This window comes from Zeus faber (assembly GCF_960531495.2).
Source record: "Zeus faber genome assembly, chromosome: 15".
NCBI lineage: Eukaryota > Metazoa > Chordata > Actinopteri > Zeiformes > Zeidae > Zeus > Zeus faber.
This window is the reverse complement of record NC_137194.1, coordinates 21,539,795-21,559,694: the sequence shown is the minus strand read 5'-3', so window position 1 is coordinate 21,559,694 and position 19,900 is coordinate 21,539,795. Positions and strand designations below refer to the sequence as shown.

At 46.2% G+C, this 19,900-nt stretch overlaps 1 protein-coding gene across 3 annotated transcripts in view; it reads left to right on the top strand.

Annotated features, from left to right (window-relative positions):
• Positions 1 to 19,900, top strand: part of tmcc1a (transmembrane and coiled-coil domain family 1a) — a gene marked incomplete at both ends in the record, with an annotated part of 33,210 nt that overhangs the window by 12,835 nt on the left and 475 nt on the right. For 2 of the 3 annotated variants that reach the window (XM_080015096.1, XM_080015098.1), the window contains 3 exons: positions 16,389 to 16,646; positions 16,867 to 17,558; positions 18,567 to 18,702. In XM_080015096.1, the coding sequence (XP_079871222.1) occupies positions 16,389 to 16,646; positions 16,867 to 17,558; positions 18,567 to 18,702 (1,086 nt within the window). Of the gene's footprint in view, positions 1 to 15,158; positions 15,198 to 16,388; positions 16,647 to 16,866; positions 17,559 to 18,566; positions 18,703 to 19,900 lie in introns of those variants that run through there. The other variant, XM_080015097.1, reaches the window with a different exon arrangement.

Genomic DNA, 19,900 nt, shown 5'->3' with positions numbered 1-19,900 from the left:
CACACACACACACTCTGGACCTCAACGTACAGATAGTGTGCTCCACCATCCAAACACATTTATTTAATCATCATGCAAAAACTTTTATTCGCATACACACAATGTCTACTACACATTTCTGATTGCTTGTAGGACAATTGATACCAGCTTTTACAGAGACAACGTTCCTGTGGAAGAACACAAGATCACATTGAGCTTAGTGTACTTTCTGATGGGTTTGGTTCTCCTTGATGGTCACTGCTGTCATTCACTTCAGTAAGATTGACCAATACTGTCCACCTTTTTCGGCCACCTGCCAAAGAATTTGAACGAGTCGTCATAATCCTTTGGATTGTTGTTGTTCCTTTGTGTTCTGACTTCCTGGTCGGGAAATTTGGATGCCAGTGTTTGGGTTGGCTGCTTAGCCACTTCACGGCCTCTGACCTTTCCCAGTCATAAAGACCCTCTATGCCTAAAGTGGCCATGGTTTATGTAACTGCTAATAGGGCATGCATTGGACAGGAGCTGGAACATGATGGTTTGGATGGCCAGGCTGGGACGGGGGGCTTCTCTCAAGGGGAAGGTTTTGTTAACAGGGCCCGAGCATGGCTCTCCCCCTCACAGGACTGAATTATCCCCAGTCCAAGCAAACAAAGCCCTTGCTCTTCTGCCTTTTTTACGTAACCTCTCACACTCCCAAACCACAACACACTCTAGTGTAAGCCATTTGGACAGCACACTTTTTTTATTTTTAAATATTTTCTTATATGCGTTCCTTTATCTTGATGTTAAATTGAACTGTGTTCTGTGTGAAATGTGTTCATTCAAAGACCTTGAAAATATTGTGTGCAAGTTTACTTTTGACATTTTTATGATTTTTATATCTTCTGCATGATATTCTTAGAAAATGATATGATCATAGATGTATTTTAATGATTACATTACTAGCTGATGTATTCAAATATAACTTTCAGATCATAATGATGTAAACAATGTTCAAAAAGAAGAATTTAGTGGTAAAACATATTATTATAAATACATTTGAAAATTTTTAGTCTTACACCCATCATCATCATCAATCGATTCCACAATCTTCTTTCATTTATGACATTTCCCATGATCCCCTTAGTGTCCAGTCTCCAGTACTCTTAAGATACTACAATTCTCACTTCATCTTTTTTTCTCTCAACATAATATTAGCCTTTTTTATTATCTATATTTTTCACTCAGTGTGTCTTCCCTGTCTTCCTGAATTCTTCTAGAACATTCTAGTTGGTCTTTACTTGGTCTTTTGAATGACAATGAGTGTGATGTCATGGCATGCTGATGCATCTATCTGCTACTCTGAGAAACCACCCCCATTGCTTCAGTACCTACCTACCTCCCTTATCACTCAGATTACCGTCTACTGAAAATGCCAGTACCTCTAATCCTGCATTCTATATAATTATTTTCTGTGCAAAATACCTAAAGTTAACGGAGTAAACCTCACCATAACCTCACCATAACCAAATCACCTAAGTAATTACCCCAGCTTCAATGGAACTCAAGCTGTTGATGCCACTGATTTACCTGCTCATATTCTGTTTATAGAATTTCAGCTTGTGCATCTATTTATAATAGACAACATTTACTGTTTTGTTTTAGTAAGTGATGGTCACTAATTTGGTACAAAACAGGTTTTAGTCAACATAAACTTAGTATAACCATGGTTTTAAAATAGCTAGATGGACACACTCTCGTGGCTGGAAATCTTTCCTTTGTGTCCCCCATTCTAAACAGGTTGCACATTTTTCTGCATCTACATACACTGATCAACCACAAAATTAAAACCACTGACAGGTGAAGTGAATGACATTGATCATCTTGTTCCATTAGTACCTGTCAAGGGGTGGGATATATTAAGCAGCAAGTGAACAGTCAGTTCATGAAGTTGATGTGTTGGAAGCAGGAAAAATGGGCACGCATAAGGATCTGAGTTTGACAGGGCCACATTTTGATGGCTAGACGACTGGGTCAGAGCATCTCCAAAACGAAGGGTCGTGTGGTCAAAGGAAGGACAACTGTTGAACTGGCGGCAGGGTGATGAGCGTCCAAGGCTCATTGATCATTGTTGGGAGCGAAGGCTACCTTGTTTATTCTGATCCCACAGAAGAGCTACTGTAGCAAAAATTGCTGAAAAAGCTAATGCTGGCTACGATAGGTGAAAACACAGTGCATTGCAGCTTGCTGTGTATGGGGTTGCGTTGCCACAGGCCGGTCAGAGTGCCTATTTTGACCCCTGTCCACCGCCTAAAATGGACAGGGGTCATGTCCTACAATGGACATGTGAACATCAAAACTAAACCATGGAACAATGGAAGAAGGTCGGCTGGTCTGATGAATCACGTTTTCTTTTATATCATGTGAATGCCCGGTGCGTGTGTGTCATTTACCTGGGGAAGAGATGGCACCAGGATGCACTATGGGAAGAAGGCAAGCTGGCAGAGGCGGAGTGATGCCCTGGAAAATGTTCTGCTGGGAAACTTTGGTTCCTGGCATTTATGTGGACGTTACTTTGACACATACCACCTACCCAAACATTGTTGCAAACCAAGTACACCCCTTCATGGCAACAGTATTCCTTGATGGCAGTGCCCTCTTTCAGCAGGATAATGCGTCCTGCCACACTGCAAAATAGTTTAGGAATGGTTTGAGGAACATGACAAAGAGTTCAAGGTGTTGACTTGGCCTCCAAATTCCCCAGATCTCAATCCGATCGAGCATCTGTTGGATGTGTTGGAACAACAAGCCGGATCCATGGGGGCCCCACCTCACAACTTACAGGACTTAAAGGATCTGCTGCTAACATCTTGGTGCCAGATACCACAGGACACCTTCAGAGGTTTTGTGGAGTCAATGCCTTGACGGTTCAGAACTGTTTTAGCGGCATGAGGGGGAGCTACACAATATTAGGCAGGTTGTTTTAAAGTTGTGGCTGATCGGTGATGTCCCCACATGTTACAGCGTGCAATTCCAGGAAATGCATTCAACAAACAACATAGTGTAATGTTCCTCATCAACTAGGACACAAATCACACATCAGGCGATTGGTTTGTGCACATCCAGATAAGCCAAGTGCACAGGAGTATGACTTGTATTAGCATTTGTGTGTTGTGTTCGTTTGTGATTGTTACAAAATAAATTGTCCTAAGAAATATATTAAAAATCTGTTTATCTGTCCAGAATGGAATATTGGCCAGTAGTTTCTTCAAGCATGAGATCATTGCCATGCCCTCCAACCCCATCATTGCAGAGCCACTCTGGTATTTGTGGAATGCTAGAAAGGCATGCTACTATGGAATGTCTAAGTAAGGCCTCATGTTAGGCGTGGATATTCCCTTACTGACAGCCCAATGAGATACTGGCATGAATGGTGAAGAGTATGTGTGATGCATTCACCTCAGAAAGTACCTAGAGTGCCCGGCCTCTGTTAGGGGTTTCCCTTCAATCATGTTGACCTGTTTGGCTTGAAGAACATGTGATACATTCAAAATACAGATACTCCTCACTTAACTACCTACCCGTTTAACGACCGTTTGGACTTACAACCAGCGCTCCGACCAGTCGGTATTGTGTGCTGTGTACAATACCGTGGCGTGCACGCTGTGTGCGCGGCGTCTCAGTGTCAAGCATCTCATCGCGCATCACCGTTCTCAGTCTCAGTCTCGTTCCCATAGTCTGTGATATTCACTACACTAGCGCACACAATGGCCACGCCCCCTTACCACAAAATAACACAGGTCCTAGCTTATCGACCAATTCGCTTAACGACCTGGTTGTAGGAATGTAACTCGGTCATTAAGTAAGGAGTACCTGTATGGTGCTTTGGGCTGTGCAATGTCTATATTTCAAAGGCTGCAGTGTGTTTGAAGAATAAGTGTTGGTTTACACATCTGCCAGACAGGAGAAACAATTATGTAAAGATAGTGAAATGTTTCTGTGGACTGCTCCGTCCACATACACGGGTTCAGGGAGGGAGATGAAGACTTCCTGGCAGTGAGGTGCCGACACGGCAGGGTCTTTTTTAAATCAATAAACAACAAAAAGGCTCGCTGGCCAAACGTGCACATACATTTTACACAGAGTTCTTGGTGTTTGTCAGTGTCCATTCTGCGATCTGGATCCTGCACCACGCCCGTCCTCACTCCAAGACAAACAACACATAAGAAAACTTTCCCCGCTGACTCCGACCAATCAGCGGCAACGGGGTGATAGGCCGAGTCAGAATAGCTGCGCAGGTACAGGACAAAGTCCACGCTGTAGCCCGCCAACCTCAGCTAAACGACGCCCCCTTATCTGCCACATACCCCCACCACCCGCCTAGGCCGGGGAGCCATCCGGCTGCCCTTTACCGCTTTACCTCTTTCTTTGTCTTGGGCCTCGTACTGTTTGCAACCGCTAGGGTTTTATCTATCTGGGGCTAGAACAGTCCTCTACCCAAGTGATACCTAAGATACCGTACCTCCCACCACACAACTGCACGCTTCTTAGGGCTGGCGGTGAGCCCCAACTCAGGGACTCTAACACTGCGCCCACATGCTGCATGTGCTGCTCCCGGCTGTCGCTATGAATAATTACGGCATCTAGGTAGGCTGCGTCATATGCTACGTGTGGACGCAGGACCCGGTCCACAAGTTTATGAAAGGTGGCTGGGGCCCTGAACAATCCGAACGGAAGTGTGAGAAATTGGTACAACCCCTGAAGAGCGGAGAAAGACGATTTTTCTTTGGACTCTGGAGAATCTGCCAGTGGCCCTTGGTTAAATCCAGTGTCGTTAAAAACCGAGCTGTGTCCAACCAGTCAAGGAGTTCTTTGACCCGGAATTTTTACACCGCATCCACCTTTCGGTAGTCTACACAGAACCGGACCGACCCATCTGGCTTACCTACCAGCACCATGGGGTTGCACCAGTCACTTGTAGACTCCTCTATCACCCCCAGGTCCAGCATGGCCTCCAATTCTGCCTTCATGACTTTGCATTTATGTTCGGGCAGGCGGTACGGCCGGGAGCGCACTTTTACCCCTGGGGTCGTCTCCACATTGTGGTATATAAAGGGCGTGCAGCCTTGCAGGGTGGAGAAGACATCAGAGAACTGCTGCTGTAACGCGGCCACGTTTATGCTCTGGGCTGCCGAGAGGTGGTTACTTGGCAGGGCCTGCGTGGGACAGGTCATTCTAGGAAGCCCCGACCCCAACTCCTCCACCTCGATCACCATGGTGGCCAGAGATACGGGCACCCACTCCCTCCAATCCTTTAGGAGGTTAATGTAAAATAAATCGGAGTTGCCCCACCCCTGTCTGACCACTCGACTCCATAGTCGACATCCCCAACCCGCCGCGTGACCACGAAGGGCCCTTGCCACTTTGCTAGTAATTTATAGCTGGATGTCGGGAGCAACACTAACACCTTGTCTCCCTGTGCAAATTGAGCCAAGCCCCCCTGTTGTATAAGTGGCCCTGACGTTCCTGAGCCCGGAGCAAATTCTCCGTGACAGGCCCCCCAGCGCATGTAGTTTTGCTCGCAGTCCACAACATACTGAACCGTGTTCTTACTTGTGCTAGGCCCTTCCTCCCAGTTTTCTTTAATATGATCTAGCACCCCCCGGAGTCTCCTGCCAAAGAGGAGTTCAAAGTGGGAAAATCCTGTGGAGGCCTGGGGAACTTCCCGCACCGCAAACAACAGAGGGTCCAACCACTTGTCCCAATTACGGCTATCGTCGTGAATGAACTCACGAACCATGTTCTTCAGCGTCTTATTGAACCACTCCACCAGGCTGTCGGTCTGGGGGTGGTACATGCTGTTCCGAATTGAGCGGACGCTCAACAGCCCATAAAGCTCCCGCAGTGTACGTGACAAAGGAAAGTGACAAAGGAAGTGCCCTGGGCGGTCAGGATTTCTTTCGGAATCCCGACACAGGAGATGACCTGAAACAGCGCCTGTGCCACACTTTTTGCTGTAATACTGCACAGGGACACTGCTTCGGGGTACCGGGTTGCATAATCCACTAGGACCAGCACAAAACTATACCTGCGGCCACTGCAGTCTAATGGCCCGATGAGGTCCATACATAGTCTTTCGAACGGCGCCTCGACTAGTGGAAGATGCCTAAACGGCGTGGTTGAGGTAGCCAGAAGGTTTACTAATTTCCACTTGGGACACAAGGCGCACCACCTACGCACATCTGCCCAAATGCCCGGCCAATAGAAACGGGCCATTATCTGTTGCAGTGTTTTATTGTGCCTGAGGTGCCCAGCCATCAGGTTATGGTGAGCCGCCTGGAAAAGCGTGTTCCAGCGGCTTTTCGGAACCAACAATTGGGTTATTTCCTCTCCTGATTGAATGTCACAGCTCACTCAATATAACCTGTACCTAGTCACTGAAAAATACGGGTGAGTGAGCGCAGTGTCGGGGGAGGGAGGGGGCCGGTGGACCAGCAACCAGAACCACATGTCCGACCCCCATCAGGGGGCAGTCCCGCCGGATGTGATCGGGTCGCTCGCAGCGCCAGCACTGCTGCACAAGCGTTTGAGTAGCTGTCTGTCTGCCCGCTACGGGAAGGAGAGAAGGTGTCCCGAGGTGCCACAGGACCCTGCTGGTAGATGTCCCCCCTCCCCCGGGCGGCATTATGGGATACCGGGCGGAAAGGGAGGAGGGCTTTCGCGACACCCAGAGAGGGCACCAAGGAGAGTCGAGGTCCTGCCGGCTCCGCTGGCTGCTGTGTGGCTGAGGACCTCCGCGCGGTCCTCAGCCAACGTGATCGCCATGTCAAGGCTGGTGGGAGGGTGGCAGCGGACCCACTGGGCGGTCCTGGCCAGAAGGTTGAGGAGAAACTGTTCCAACACCACCAGTTTGATGATTTGGTCCGGGAACATTCCTCCGGTCGCAGCCACCTCCTGGCCGCGCCCCGCAGGTGTTGGGCATGAGCAAAGAGGTGGTCCAAGGTGGCATAATCGAGTCCCCCGAACTGCAGGCGGTGCCCCTGCAGTGTGGGTGCCAGTAAGCCCTGCGCCTCTTGCCGTGCGCCCTCTTCTCACTGCACCACCCGGCCGCCTCCACCGTCATCTCAAAGGTGGCGAGGAATGCCTCGACATCGTCGTCCCCCGCTGTCTTCTGTAAACTGGTGTTCAGAAGGGGGGCGGCCGGACGTTCCTTTCCCTGGATCCGCCGCTGGCCCCGCAGCAGCTTTGTCATTGCCTGCGGTCCAGCGTCCGGTCCGTCACTTACTCCTCAAACTGGTGAGCCTGGGCTGCTTGCATGGTGGCGATGGCCATCCGCTCCAGCGAGGACAGTGAGCTGCCTTCCACATTGCCTCCCTCCATGTGTCCCTGTTTAGGTCCCACTTGTGGACTGCTCCATCCACATACACAGGTAAAGGGAGGGAGACGAAGACTTCCTGGCAGTGAGGTGCTGACACGGCAGGGTTTTTATTATAAATAAACAACAAAAAGGCTTGCTGGCCAAACGTGCACGTCAATTTTACACAAGTTCTTGGTGTGCTTCAGTGTCCGTTCTGCGATCCGGTCCGCAGGCTCTTGGATCCTGCACCACACCCCTCTCACTGCAAGACAAACAACACATAAGAAAACTCTCCCAGCTGACTCCGACCAATCAGCAGCTACGGGCTGATCGGCTGAGTCGGAAAAGCTGTGCCGGTATGGGACGAAGCCCGCGTTCTAGCCCACAGACCCCGGCTTAACCATGCCCCCTCATCTGCCACAGTCTCTGAGAGAGTTTAGTGAATGGGAACCATTGACATTGACAAAGAGAATATTGGCTTTAGTGATGGGCAGTATAACAAGGGCAGACTGTTTTCTTTAGTCATGGTCAGGGCAGGGGGCTGCCTACAAACTGCTAATGATTTCATGTGCCTCTCTGATGGACCCTAAAACCACACTGGACACACTTGCATGATGCCTTGGGCAAGGGAGGATCTTATACAAGCAGCCTTTTCCCTACATCCAAAGGGCCCCCACCACCACGCTCCTCCTCTTGGTCCCCAAACTCCTCCCGCTCTTAGGCTCTCCTTAAAGCTTGTATTCATTCCTCCCAGTGCCCTCCCTCTTCTCAGCCTCTACACAGAACGCTGTTGTTGCCCTTGTGCTGCCTTATCCCTCTGTGCACCCCGCTTCGCTTCGTCCCTCTAATTGGTCCTTGTACTATTGTAGGAGAGCAGCAAAAAAAACCCCACCAAGGTTCTGTTTAGAAAGCAAGAAGAGCTACTTCAGCTTATGGATCCTGAGCACAGTAGTGTTAAAGCTTAAACTTTATTTTGGTGTTATTTTACTTTATCATCAAGGCATCCCAATGACAGATATTATGAAGAAACATAAACATGCACTTAGGAACTGCATCTTAATAATCATCATATGACTGCGTAATCTGAGTAGGGGTTAATCCTTAAGAACACGTATATCGTTTTACCTTTTTATTTCAGCAATGCCATTATCCTTAAGCATTGAGCATGATATGTGTGATTATCTTAATTAACATTAAGATTGATAAAGTGTAAATGCCCGCTAGGTTTATTTTCCCTTTATTTTGGTCACTTAAGTAGATAGTGTTAAAAAAAATAAACAGCTGACAGTTCATTTCTTACTTGTGCTGGCACTGTTCTCAGTTCCTTCCTCTTCATTGTTGTACATTTTGAGTTCTTTTCAGTGACTAATAAGCTGCTCTCACAATAAATCCATCAGCTAACATCCGTGTTGTGTACTTTCTTTCCCCTATAGACAACATTTGGTTGTGACAATAGTTGCTTGAAGTGCAGGGGCTTCATTTGGGCCACAAAAGATATGTTGTGTGATTAGTCAAGCCTGTTTGTGACCGTACGCAGTCTATGGGTTCTGATTCATCTCAGTATGACGACTCAGAGTGCTTATTGGCTCTGACAATCAAGCTGTGTGCGATAATTGAAAGGAGGAAATTAAGGACTGTTTTGTCCCCTCATGAGGTCTTTCCTTATGCACTTGTCACCGATGTGGAGTTGTGTTGGCCCAGAAACTCCAGTAGAAGAAAAGATCACCCCTCCCCTTCTTTAAGCCCTCTGCCTCCGTTCTCACACCCCCTCTCTCCTCTGCTCCCTTTTCCCTCTCACTTCCTCTCTCGCTGACAGCTCCTACTGCTGCGCCTTTTTCCCCCTTATCTGCTCCCTCTCCCCTCACATACATCCTCTCTGGCTCTCCCTCTTTGAGGATTTTTATTTTATTGTTTTTACAACCAGACCCCTCATTCAACTCCTCGTGCATCTGAACCTCGGCGACTTGTTGTTCGGTTAACCGCCTCGTGTGGTCATGTGACGTCTGTATTGGATTGATGCCTCGTTTCAGAATTGTCCTCCGAGGGCCACACCGTCTGCGATGGCTATTTTCACCGTGGCAGGGATGCTTGTGTGTGTGTTTGTGTGCTGACTACAGCATAATGGGAAGCGTGGTCACAGGCTCTGCATGGCCGTCAGAGGTAACTGTTCGGCTGGTCGGCTAGCAAGCCACATCTCCGCACTTTCTGTAGATGGATGCGGCTCGGCTCACTGTTGGAGAAACGGAGATCTCTATGGATTCTGGATATCCTGTCATCCTAAACCAGGTGTTCTGTCTCTGTTTTCCTCTACACTAAATGTTCTAAGTGCCTATACCAGCTTTCAGGGGGGAGCTCTGTCTGGTGGACTTTGAGTGAAGTGGACTTTGTTTGGGAGTGTGTCCAGGGTCATGAGATGCCCCCCACTGACAAATCCACAGACAGATAGACAGATTGGCAGAGAGATAGACAGACTGACGGACAGACGGACAGACAACTAGACTGAGCCGTGCACATGCGTCTCCCAGCTATGGAGGTCATCCTCAACCTGATAACTGCTGATTCCTCTCCGCCTCCTACACCAACCAGTGTGAGTTTCCGCCTGTATGCCCTGTCTGGTGTGTCTGTATATGTGTTTGCATATGTGTGTGTGTGTCCACGCATTTGTGTATTGTCTTTTCATCATGCCTGACATTGGCATGATGGCTTTGCTTTAAAGGGAAGTACCGGAATGTCTGTCAAACTGAGTGTGCGTCCTTGTTAAGGTTTGTATTACGTTGACTTGTTCGAATTTTACTATCTACCTAGATACAGAGTAGCACAAGTTCTCACCTGTCAAAAGTTTGTGTGACGTATACTTGGCCAATACTTTGGTTTAAACCAAAGGATTTTGTTTTTTGTTCTCATGGTAACTGAAAGCTTGTGTTATGATGGCTGGGCCAGAGGAAGCCATTTACTGTACTAGGCCTGGAGCTCAACCGTTGGTATGTGCGTCTTTGGGTTAGAGGTGGGGACTCCAGGCCCCTCTAAATTCCTTAACACAACAAAGTTTGATTACTAATGAACTTGGGCAGTGTGTGTGTGTGTGTGTGTGTGTGTGTGTGTGTGTGTGTGTGTGTGTGTGTGTGTGTGTGTGTGTGTGTGTGTGTGTGTGTGTGTGTGTGTGTGTGTGTGTGTGTGTGTGTTTGTTTTTCAAACGTATTAGTACAACATTTGTGTTGGTGTGTGTTCACTCTTGTATGCATGTGTTGGGGAAAGCACCTCCTGTCCAGTGCCACACACAGTTATGTAATATCCATAGCTGCTGAATGGCGTTCATTGTCGGCAGATTGGATCCCCATAACGAAGCCACAAAGTGGATTCTCATTTTTGTGTCAATATCAGCACAACATAATTTGGCACAGATTGGCCAGAACTGTAACAATGAAATGGGAAAAAAGGAGGGAATGTAGGGCAGTAAAGTATCTAGTTTTCTTTCCAAAGCTTGCGTCCTTTTCCTTTCTACGTTACATGTGCAAAACCTAAATCCTCTGTCAAAATCTTTAATCTTCTAGTTCTTTAATTTGTTCACATATCAAGCCTCAAACCTGAACTACCCTACTGTCCTGATGTTTCTTTTGGAAAGGGAAGAACTGATAAGTTTTATTTTATCTGTTGCAGAACTTAGACTTTGTGATTAGTCAACAGTGTCATCTTGTAGCTGTGGCAGCGTTATTCATGTATGACCATCAGACGTCAGGGTTAAAGATCATACCAGCTAATCAGTGGTTTGAAGTTCAGTCAGTTGGAGATGACAGCGTTGGGTGTGTAATGAGGGCAGAGAATGGGAACCGTCGCAAATGGATATTTTAGAAATGCAAAGCACACATTGGTTGTCAAAGCTTTGCAGGGTACTTTTATACTAGATGGATGTAGACAGGTCTGGGCTATCACTTAAATGGCAGAACAGATTTTCTTCATGGATTCAAGATCACGCTTGCTGTGGAAGTTTCACCAGGGGCTTGGATTGTGTCGGCAAGTAAGTGGAGAGCCAGCTAATTCCAGCCACCGGCCACAAAACAGCGATGTAAAGAGATGGATCACCTCTTCCACTTTTGAGCACTCTTGAGAATGCTGTAATGGGATACGGCCAGGGGAGAGGTGTAGGGCAGAAAAAAGCACGGTTTATGGAGAGAAACAGGGTGTCACAGTATCCCTGTTGTTTCACGCAAGTCGCCTGTCATGTGAAACGGCAGCCGTCAGAGAAACCCGAGTTGACGGCGCAGGAAGCTCCAGAGCACTTTTCCAGAATGAGGGGCAAGTTAACCGACAAGGTAAAATAACGAAGTGTGTAATTACTCTGACACGCATACATGCACACACACACACTCTCGGTGACAAAAATATCTAAGTTTGCCTGGAGAGAGAAACCATAGCATTACCACAATATGTTGTAGAAAAGAGAGGGGGTTGGTGTACAGAATCGCCTTAAACCAAAGCAAAATGTTTATATTGAAACTATTTAAATCACAGCTTGGGGACATTTAGTGACAGTGCTGTCCATGAAAGCCAGAGCCACTATGTAAACAGTCTGATTATGCACCTAACTTACCTCAAAACTGAGCTCAAGCAATCAACCCCCGGGTGTGTGGGTTAAAATGACATTGTCTGTAAGATTGCGACGGGAAACATACAGAATTGAAGGTATACTGATATGGCTTTTACAATACAGAACCTTTTTATATTGTACTATCATCACAATATTTTATTGTTTTCTAATACTGTAAGTCAAAGCGTTGCATATGGTTGCTGTGTTGTAAAAGGGCTTATCATGAAAATAGAAAGGGAGTGTATTATTTAGGAAAGAAGTAAGTATTTGTATGCAGAAATGCCATCGCAAAGCCTTTTACTGTGAGATGTTTATCATCAATATAATGGAATGTGTTGGCTGTGTCACAAGTTGAGTGTATCGGGAGAAGCTTAAGACTTTTTTGAGCATCTGGGTTTTTGGGCATTTGTAAATTTTACCCTCTGATATTTTTCACAGTCAGCAGTGTGTGTGTGTGTGTGTGTGTGTCTGTGTCTGTGTCTGTGTGTGTGTACATAGCAATAATTTATAAATTATTGCTATGGGTATATAGGGTATATTTATACCCTACATACCCACACCAATAATTTATCCTGTGCATAGAATCATACCATGTATATTCTGTATATTTTTTTATATTTCACTATACTTTCTACTATATACTACTTTTAGCTATTTGTGTATATTTGGCATGATTTTTTATTTATTTTTTATTCTATTTTATTTTAGTTTTCGGACTGCTAAGCCTTTTTTTATGCTTATCATCTGTAGGGAAGCGCACCATGGCAAATTTCTCGTATAAGGAAATGTATCTGGTGGAATAAGCTCATATTGTGATTCTGAATCCGAACAGAATGTAGATGTGTGTGCGAATGCCTGAGCAAGCAGGTTGTGCAGCACTACTAGGGTTTCGCAGTGAAAATGTCTATCCTAACTGCATATCTGACTGTATGAGCAGGGAATGCTCGACGTGCCTGCTTCTTCCAGGTGTTTGTCTTTATATCCTTTTGCGTACAGGACACCGGGCCCTTTCCCAGGCCTCTTGGGTCAGTCCGCTCCGCTTGTCCACGGCTCTAACCAGCTTTAATTTGCCCAAAGACTGTTGCACAACCAATTCCAGACAGGGCAGACCCAGTTAGGGGGCTCAGACATGGACGAAGACAGTTCCTTGTTGACAGACCCTAATCAGAGTGGAATCAGGACCCCACCCCCCAACACACACACACACACACACACACACACACACACAGGCCTCAATGATGCAAGCCTGCCCCTTCACTGCAACACTGAATAAGCATATACACTTAATCAGTAAAAAAAAAAAAAAAAAAGATAAACCATAAATTAGGCTTAACCGTAAACTCTGTCAACTTTAATAGTCTTTTACATATCATAAGATAAAAACTCAACAGCTTGGAGTTGACGCTGATTGTGGGCATGGCTCCACTCACTGCCGGGATGAAATAGCTTTGCCCAATGACAGTTTCATATTTCAAGTGAGCCAGTTTGGCATCTGCGATCTTAAATAGTGTCACAACTGGTGACTACCTCTTCAAACACTACTGGCTTTATAATTGCTTTACATAGTTTACATACCTGAATAGCTCTCACATTGCATTTGCATCAATTAAACAGCACAGTTAATTCACTGCCAGCACGCTAAGACTTATCTTATCACCAGAGGGAAACGGGTATCGACCTTGTGCAGGGCACTCCAGTTCAGAATAATCAATGTCTGTTCCTTTGCCCTCTTTATCTGCATCTCCAGTCACAGTCCCCATATGTTAGTAGATAAATCCAACACTTATTTAAATTGGGCCACAGCTTTTGATGATTTACAGTATTGTATAAATTATCGTCAATATGATTAATGTCCCTTTTTTTCCCCTTTTTGATTTTTTAAATTTTATTTTTATTCCTGCGTGATACAACAGCAATGGCTGAATCCCTTACTCTAAGCCACATGTGAGACGTGTGCTGGTGGTGTGGTGGTGTCATAATTTAAAGCCTCCCAAACATGCTTCTCCTCCTCTTCCCCCCAATGCCAATAATGCCACAGTGTGTTTGTATCCGAGAACACACTGGTGCATGCTGGCTGCTCTGATGCATCATCTGCCAGTTCCTACTGTGCCAGCATTCCTCACTGGGTCTCTCTGATGCTTGTGTGTGTGTGTGTGTGTGTGTGTGTGTGAGTGTGTGTGTGTGTGTGTGTGTGTGTGTGAGTGTGTGTGTGTGTGTGTGTGTGTGTGTGTGTGTGTGTGTGTGTGTGTGTGTGTGTGTGTGTGTGTGTGTGTGTGTGTGTGTGTGTGTGTGTGTGCGTGTGTGCGTGCGCATGTTGAAGGGGGCTGTGGGACTGGTTTTTCTTGCCCCTGCCTGTAGTAGCCTAATCGTCACCGTCGGACTTAGAGTTATGTCACCAATTGTTAACCAAGACTTTTCCTCTTGGCATGAAACTCAACAATTTAGGATTTCCTCTCAGATTGTTCTGTACTCAACGCGGCTCAAAAACACTGAACTTCAACACCAAACTTAAACTTGTATACTTTATCTGCCTATAATAAGCTGTCATTTAACAGTTAACTTATATGGACAAAAAGTCACATAATCTCCATTATTAGTGGAGTTGAAAAAATATTAAAATATGGAACGTGTTAAACAATAAAATAAAAAATAAAAAAAGTAATATCTACTATCCAGGAGTAAGGTATAGTCCTATGTTCACGAGGTAACCACGATCTGGGGTATATTTGAGGCTGCGTACTTGTTAGGGGAAAACGGTGCAGCGAAGGATTTCTCTGGAACATTGCTTTACCTCCTTCTAAATAATCCACAGATATAATTAGATATGATTATGATTTAGATGTTGCCGTGTGCAGAACAGCACAGCACGTGGAGTTAAGCCTCTCTTACCGGCGTGTTATTTTGGAACACGGCTGAGTAATGAGGTAATGGTATGATGTTTGGTTGGATGACATCACCACAAGCCGCTGAGCAGGAAGGGACGTCATGTGGGGGGAGGAGCTATATGACAAGGGGGTGGGGATCAATCCAAAAAAAGAAAAGAAAGCGTGCGGGGCATAGAGGAGGGGGGTGGAGCTACACGGGAAGAGGGTGGAGTGGATACACCACCACACAGTTTCAGGTGAGCTGCAACTTTCACAACAAGCCCGGCCAGTTTGTGTCTTGAGCAGCACCCGGCGAACGCTCCAGTCCTTCCACCTGGAAAGGGTTTTGGGTTTCAGATGAAAACGCGCAGTCCGTCCGGTTGTGGAGAACATGCACTGGGAACAATTGCTCCGTTTGCGCAATGGAAAGGTGAGCGCGGTCTTTCCAGTAAGCTGTCAGATTTTGTTTTGGGGATGTAAATATCCAGAGTTGTGTCAGGAGTGCTGGTGCTTGTTATCAATTACTCATGTTGTTGCGCACGTCATTGTCTGACTGATGTGTCTCTGCAACTGGTGTGTGTGTGTGTGTGTGTGTGTGTGTGTGTGTGTGTGTGTGTGTGTGTGTGTGTAGCGGACTACAACTACAACCGGTGTGACTGACTCATGGATTGTTAAATGCTTAAATCCTGACGTGACTCGCTTTACAACTTGTGTCATGGTCCCACTGAGCTCCTTTGTGGCCCCCGGGGTGCATTGACTTGTCTTGTCTTGTAGGGTGTCTTGTGTTCAGACTTTTCTGTATTTTAATTATAATTATTTGTATGCCTCACGTCCAAATACGTTTTTATTGGATTAGGCTGGTACGCAAGTAAATTGAGAATTGCCTGAGAAAGAGGTGAGTGTGCCTGTTTATACCCTCCACAGCACCGCTGAGTTAAGAATCATGGAGTTAATCCACCAGTTATATCTTTTTATCTTGTAAGAAGATTAGTCGACTGTGTTGTGTCTTTTTGATTGAGCGCGGTGTTCTTTCAGACTTTTGTGTTGTCCTCATAATAGTGGGCAGCAGCAGACTTCCCCATGCGTGTTAAACTGTGAGCGAAATCAATTGATAAGATCTAATGTGATAATGAAATGAATGATGTCTTCTTTCTCTTTCGGCTGCTCCCGTTGGGGTCGCCACAGCGGATCACCTGCCTCCAATACCTTCTGTGAAAACGACCTGTTTCTGATGAAAGGAATGATGTACATCAGAAACTTTTATCTCCGTCTGGCTCTGAGTCATGGCTCCTTCGCGGAATAGAATTCGGTTTTCATTCTCCGGACATCAAAACTTAAAATTTGCACTTCTGCTTTCTCTTCTTCACTGGTCCCCGAGTGTATAAATATCATTATCACATCATCTCCTTGAGGCATTTGACCGCTGGTGGCCCTCCGTGACACGTATTCCCTCTCTCCTATGAGATGTCTAGCAGGAAGCCGCAAAGAGGAGAAGCCTCGCTGCTCCGTGTGCGTCAGCAGAACAACGTTTTCTCAACCTGCAACCAAAACATTTTCTCTTCCTCTCAAAGGCCCCCCCCCTGTTTTAACCATTTATTTTTCCTTTCTTTCTCGCCGCTAGATTGATCGGCTGGATGTCAGCGGGTTGGTCCAGACGCCCCTTGCTGTGTCCTGCGGGGCTGATGGATCCTTCAGCGGGGCCGAGGACAGCACCCCGGACCCCCAGCGCACCAAGCAGGCCATCGCGCAGCTGCAGCAGAAAATCCTCAAGCTCACGGAGCAGATTAAGATCGAGCAGACAGCCAGGGACGACAACGTGGCCGAATACCTCAAACTGGCCAACAATGCCGACAAGCAGCAAAGCACGCGGATCAAGCAGGTGGGAGACCGAAGGTCTTGTATAAAATCAAAGTTCCTGAATGGGACGTATTTCGAACTCGGTTTTTTAAGCTTGTGCTAAAATGATCACGTTGCCTCAACCCGTTCGGTGGGGTTTTGTTTGGTCTTCGGGGAAGGGAGGGGCCTTGTTGAGTGTATTGAAGTTCTTATCAAGGCAGCGTCACACTATTCCCCTCGCTAATGCAAACCTGCTCTCTCAGGTGTTTGAGAAGAAAAATCAGAAGTCGGCCCAGACCATCCAGCAGCTGCAGAGGAAGCTGGAGCACTACCATCGCAAGCTGCGGGAAGTGGAGCACAATGGCATCCCGCGCCAGCCCAAGGATGTTTTGCGGGACATGCAGCAGGGCCTGAAGGATGTGGGGGCCAAAGTCACAGGCTTCAGCGAGGGGGTGGTGGACAGCGTCAAGGGAGGCCTTTCCAGTTTCTCCCAAGCCACCCACTCGGCCGCGGGGGCCGTCGTCTCCAAACCCCGGGAAATTGCCTCGCTAATACGCAACAAATTTGGGAGCGCGGACAACATCCCCTCGTTGAAAGACTCTCTGGACGACCCCTCGGTAGAGGACTCGGTTATGGGGGCTGGGGGCCGTTCGTTGGGCAGCGCCGGACACCACCTCCAGTCCAGCCCTAAGTACGGCAGCGAAGACGACTGCTCCAGCGCCACATCCGGCTCAGCAGGGGGCAACAGCACCACGGGGGCTCCTGGGGGCCCCCCCAGCTCCAAGGGGAACACCCTGGAGAGGAGCCAGAGCTCCAGCCTGGACATGCTGCTGCAGGAGGTGCAGGAACTGAGGGAGAACCAAGCGCGGCTGGACGAAAGCCTGGACGGTTTGAAGAGCCACTACCAGAGGGACTACACGGTCATAATGCAGGCGCTCCAGGAAGAACGCTTCAGGTACAGAGTTTAAAGAGGACGGAGAGGAATGACAGGGAAACGTCACAAGCCAGAGTTGTGTTTCTATCGCAAATTGCTTAAGGGTTTGTGCGTGCCGCGTGGCCTTGTTTTTCGCAGAGTCCTATGACATCATAGAGAGCTGTAGTCTGGGCTCCACAGTGCCAATCTCCCTCTTATTCAGAGAAGATATGTGTTTATTTACTGCCATTGTCTGTCTGTGTATGTGCCTTGGGGGCACATAGTGGTTTAAATAAACCACTCGCATTCTTCCTTAAAGTCCCAAGACACAGGCAGAAAGATTTACAGAGGGGGGCTTAAGCAGAAGTCGTAAAAATGCACATTCATGAGCCTATGAGGGTTGAGAGTTTTGTCCTCTGCGCTAAACATTATGACCGCTAGTGGCCCCATTTCACTTTATTCATTGGAGATCATTAATCACGGTGCAGCCACCGTTTTATGACTCTTTTTTTTTTTGTTTGTTTCAACACTACACCTTCCGAATGTTTTTTGTATTATGCTTATGTAATATTATCTGAGCATGACCAACAAGGCCAACGCCTGTTGGTCTCAACCGATTCATGACCAGTAGAACATTACCGATCCTTGTTGGCACTGTACACAAAGATGAGGTCATACTAAACTTTGACTCACTGTCGCGCTCGCTCTCGCTCTCTTTGTCACTTTCCATCAAACTCTTATCAGCTTTCAAGCAGTTGCATTGTCATTTAATTCTTATACGCTCGCGGAAGTATGTTACATTTTAAATTCTTATTCCTCCTACTGGGAGTTTTCCATTTGCCAGGTGCAGACTGATGGTTCTCTCGACTGTAATTGGCCGGTTTGATCAGCAGGTGAATGAGTGTGTCCTAAACAGCTTAGGCTCAGTCACCTCGCCAAAGATGGCTTAAAGTCTCTTTCCGCTAATGCCCGTTGGAGGTTCTTATCGAAGCCAATTATTACCTCAGCCTCTTATGTGTTTTCTTTTCTTTTCTTATTTTTTCTGTTTAGGTGTGAGCGTCTTGAGGAGCAACTCAATGACCTGACGGAACTTCATCAAAATGAGATTCTCAACCTGAAACAGGAGCTGGCCAGCATGGAGGAGAAAATTGCCTACCAGTCCTATGAGAGAGCTCGGGACATCCAGGTCTGTATTGGATGTCCTATACTGCACTTATACTGTATGCACTCCATTGTATTATATCCAGAATATGTGATCTTGAAAGAGTATGTTTGTAAAAAAAGCTCATCCGCTAATACGAATATTTAAACGCGACATTAATCAGCGGATTTTTAATTCACAACATTCAATAAAAAAATGTTAAGTAAAAATATTCCTTAAAATGAAAAGTTAGTGCAACCTCCTGCCAGATATGATCTCATTGTGCATGTTGACATTGTCAACATGGGGGGGATTAGACAGATCTTTTCTTTTTTTTTTGGAAAAGAAAATAATTATATTCATATTTAGGAGTGACATTACTCCTTGCTTTGTGAGCTTCCTGCTCTCTGGACCGCTGTCCTGTCCGGCCTTGGGCTGTGTGTGTGTTAGCATTAGGGCTGGGTGTTGGTACTCAATACCTTTAATGTATCGATCAAAATAACCCAAAACCATATAGTATCAAAACTTCTCCAGTCAAACGATACCTGCACTCAATCCTTTTTTTACCTAGATCCAGAAAAGAAAAAAAGACTATTTGTGTGGTTTGTCTGTTTTTTTTTCGATTTAATGTGACGTGTGATTGGCAGCTACAGTCTATTAAAGGATAGGTTCACAATTTTTCAAGTCTTGTCTTAAAACAACAGTCAGGTGTCCATATGAACAGTGAAAGAGGTTTTCCTCGCTGTAATCATTCCTCCTGTGCTGGCTATTGGTTTAAAATGAAACTGCCCAAATTCTTCATTGTACAGTTTTGTACAGTTATTTGAAATATATTTCAATAATTTCAACACTTTCAAAATGTATTCATGTGAAAAGTAATTTGGGTCGGGAGGAGTGGTGGCATTTTAAGAGATTGAATGTTTCCATTGACATGATGTGTATAGTAGAAAAAAAAAGGTATGAAATGAAGTACTCTATTGGTGTCGGTATCACATTAAGGGAACAGGTATTTTTGAAACAATAACCGGCCCTAGCATGTGGGACAATAGTTCCTCTTACGGCCTTCATCCCTGCCAACAGAGGGCGCTATAAGTCCCTCTATATGTTGATAGGAACATAGTTATTGTATAAGGAAACCTTTAATGTTAGATTAGATTCGATTAGATTCAACTAATTGCCATTGCACAGAGTACGCAAACTGAGGCAAGAAAATGCATTTCTCTGCTTTTTACCATCCTAGTAA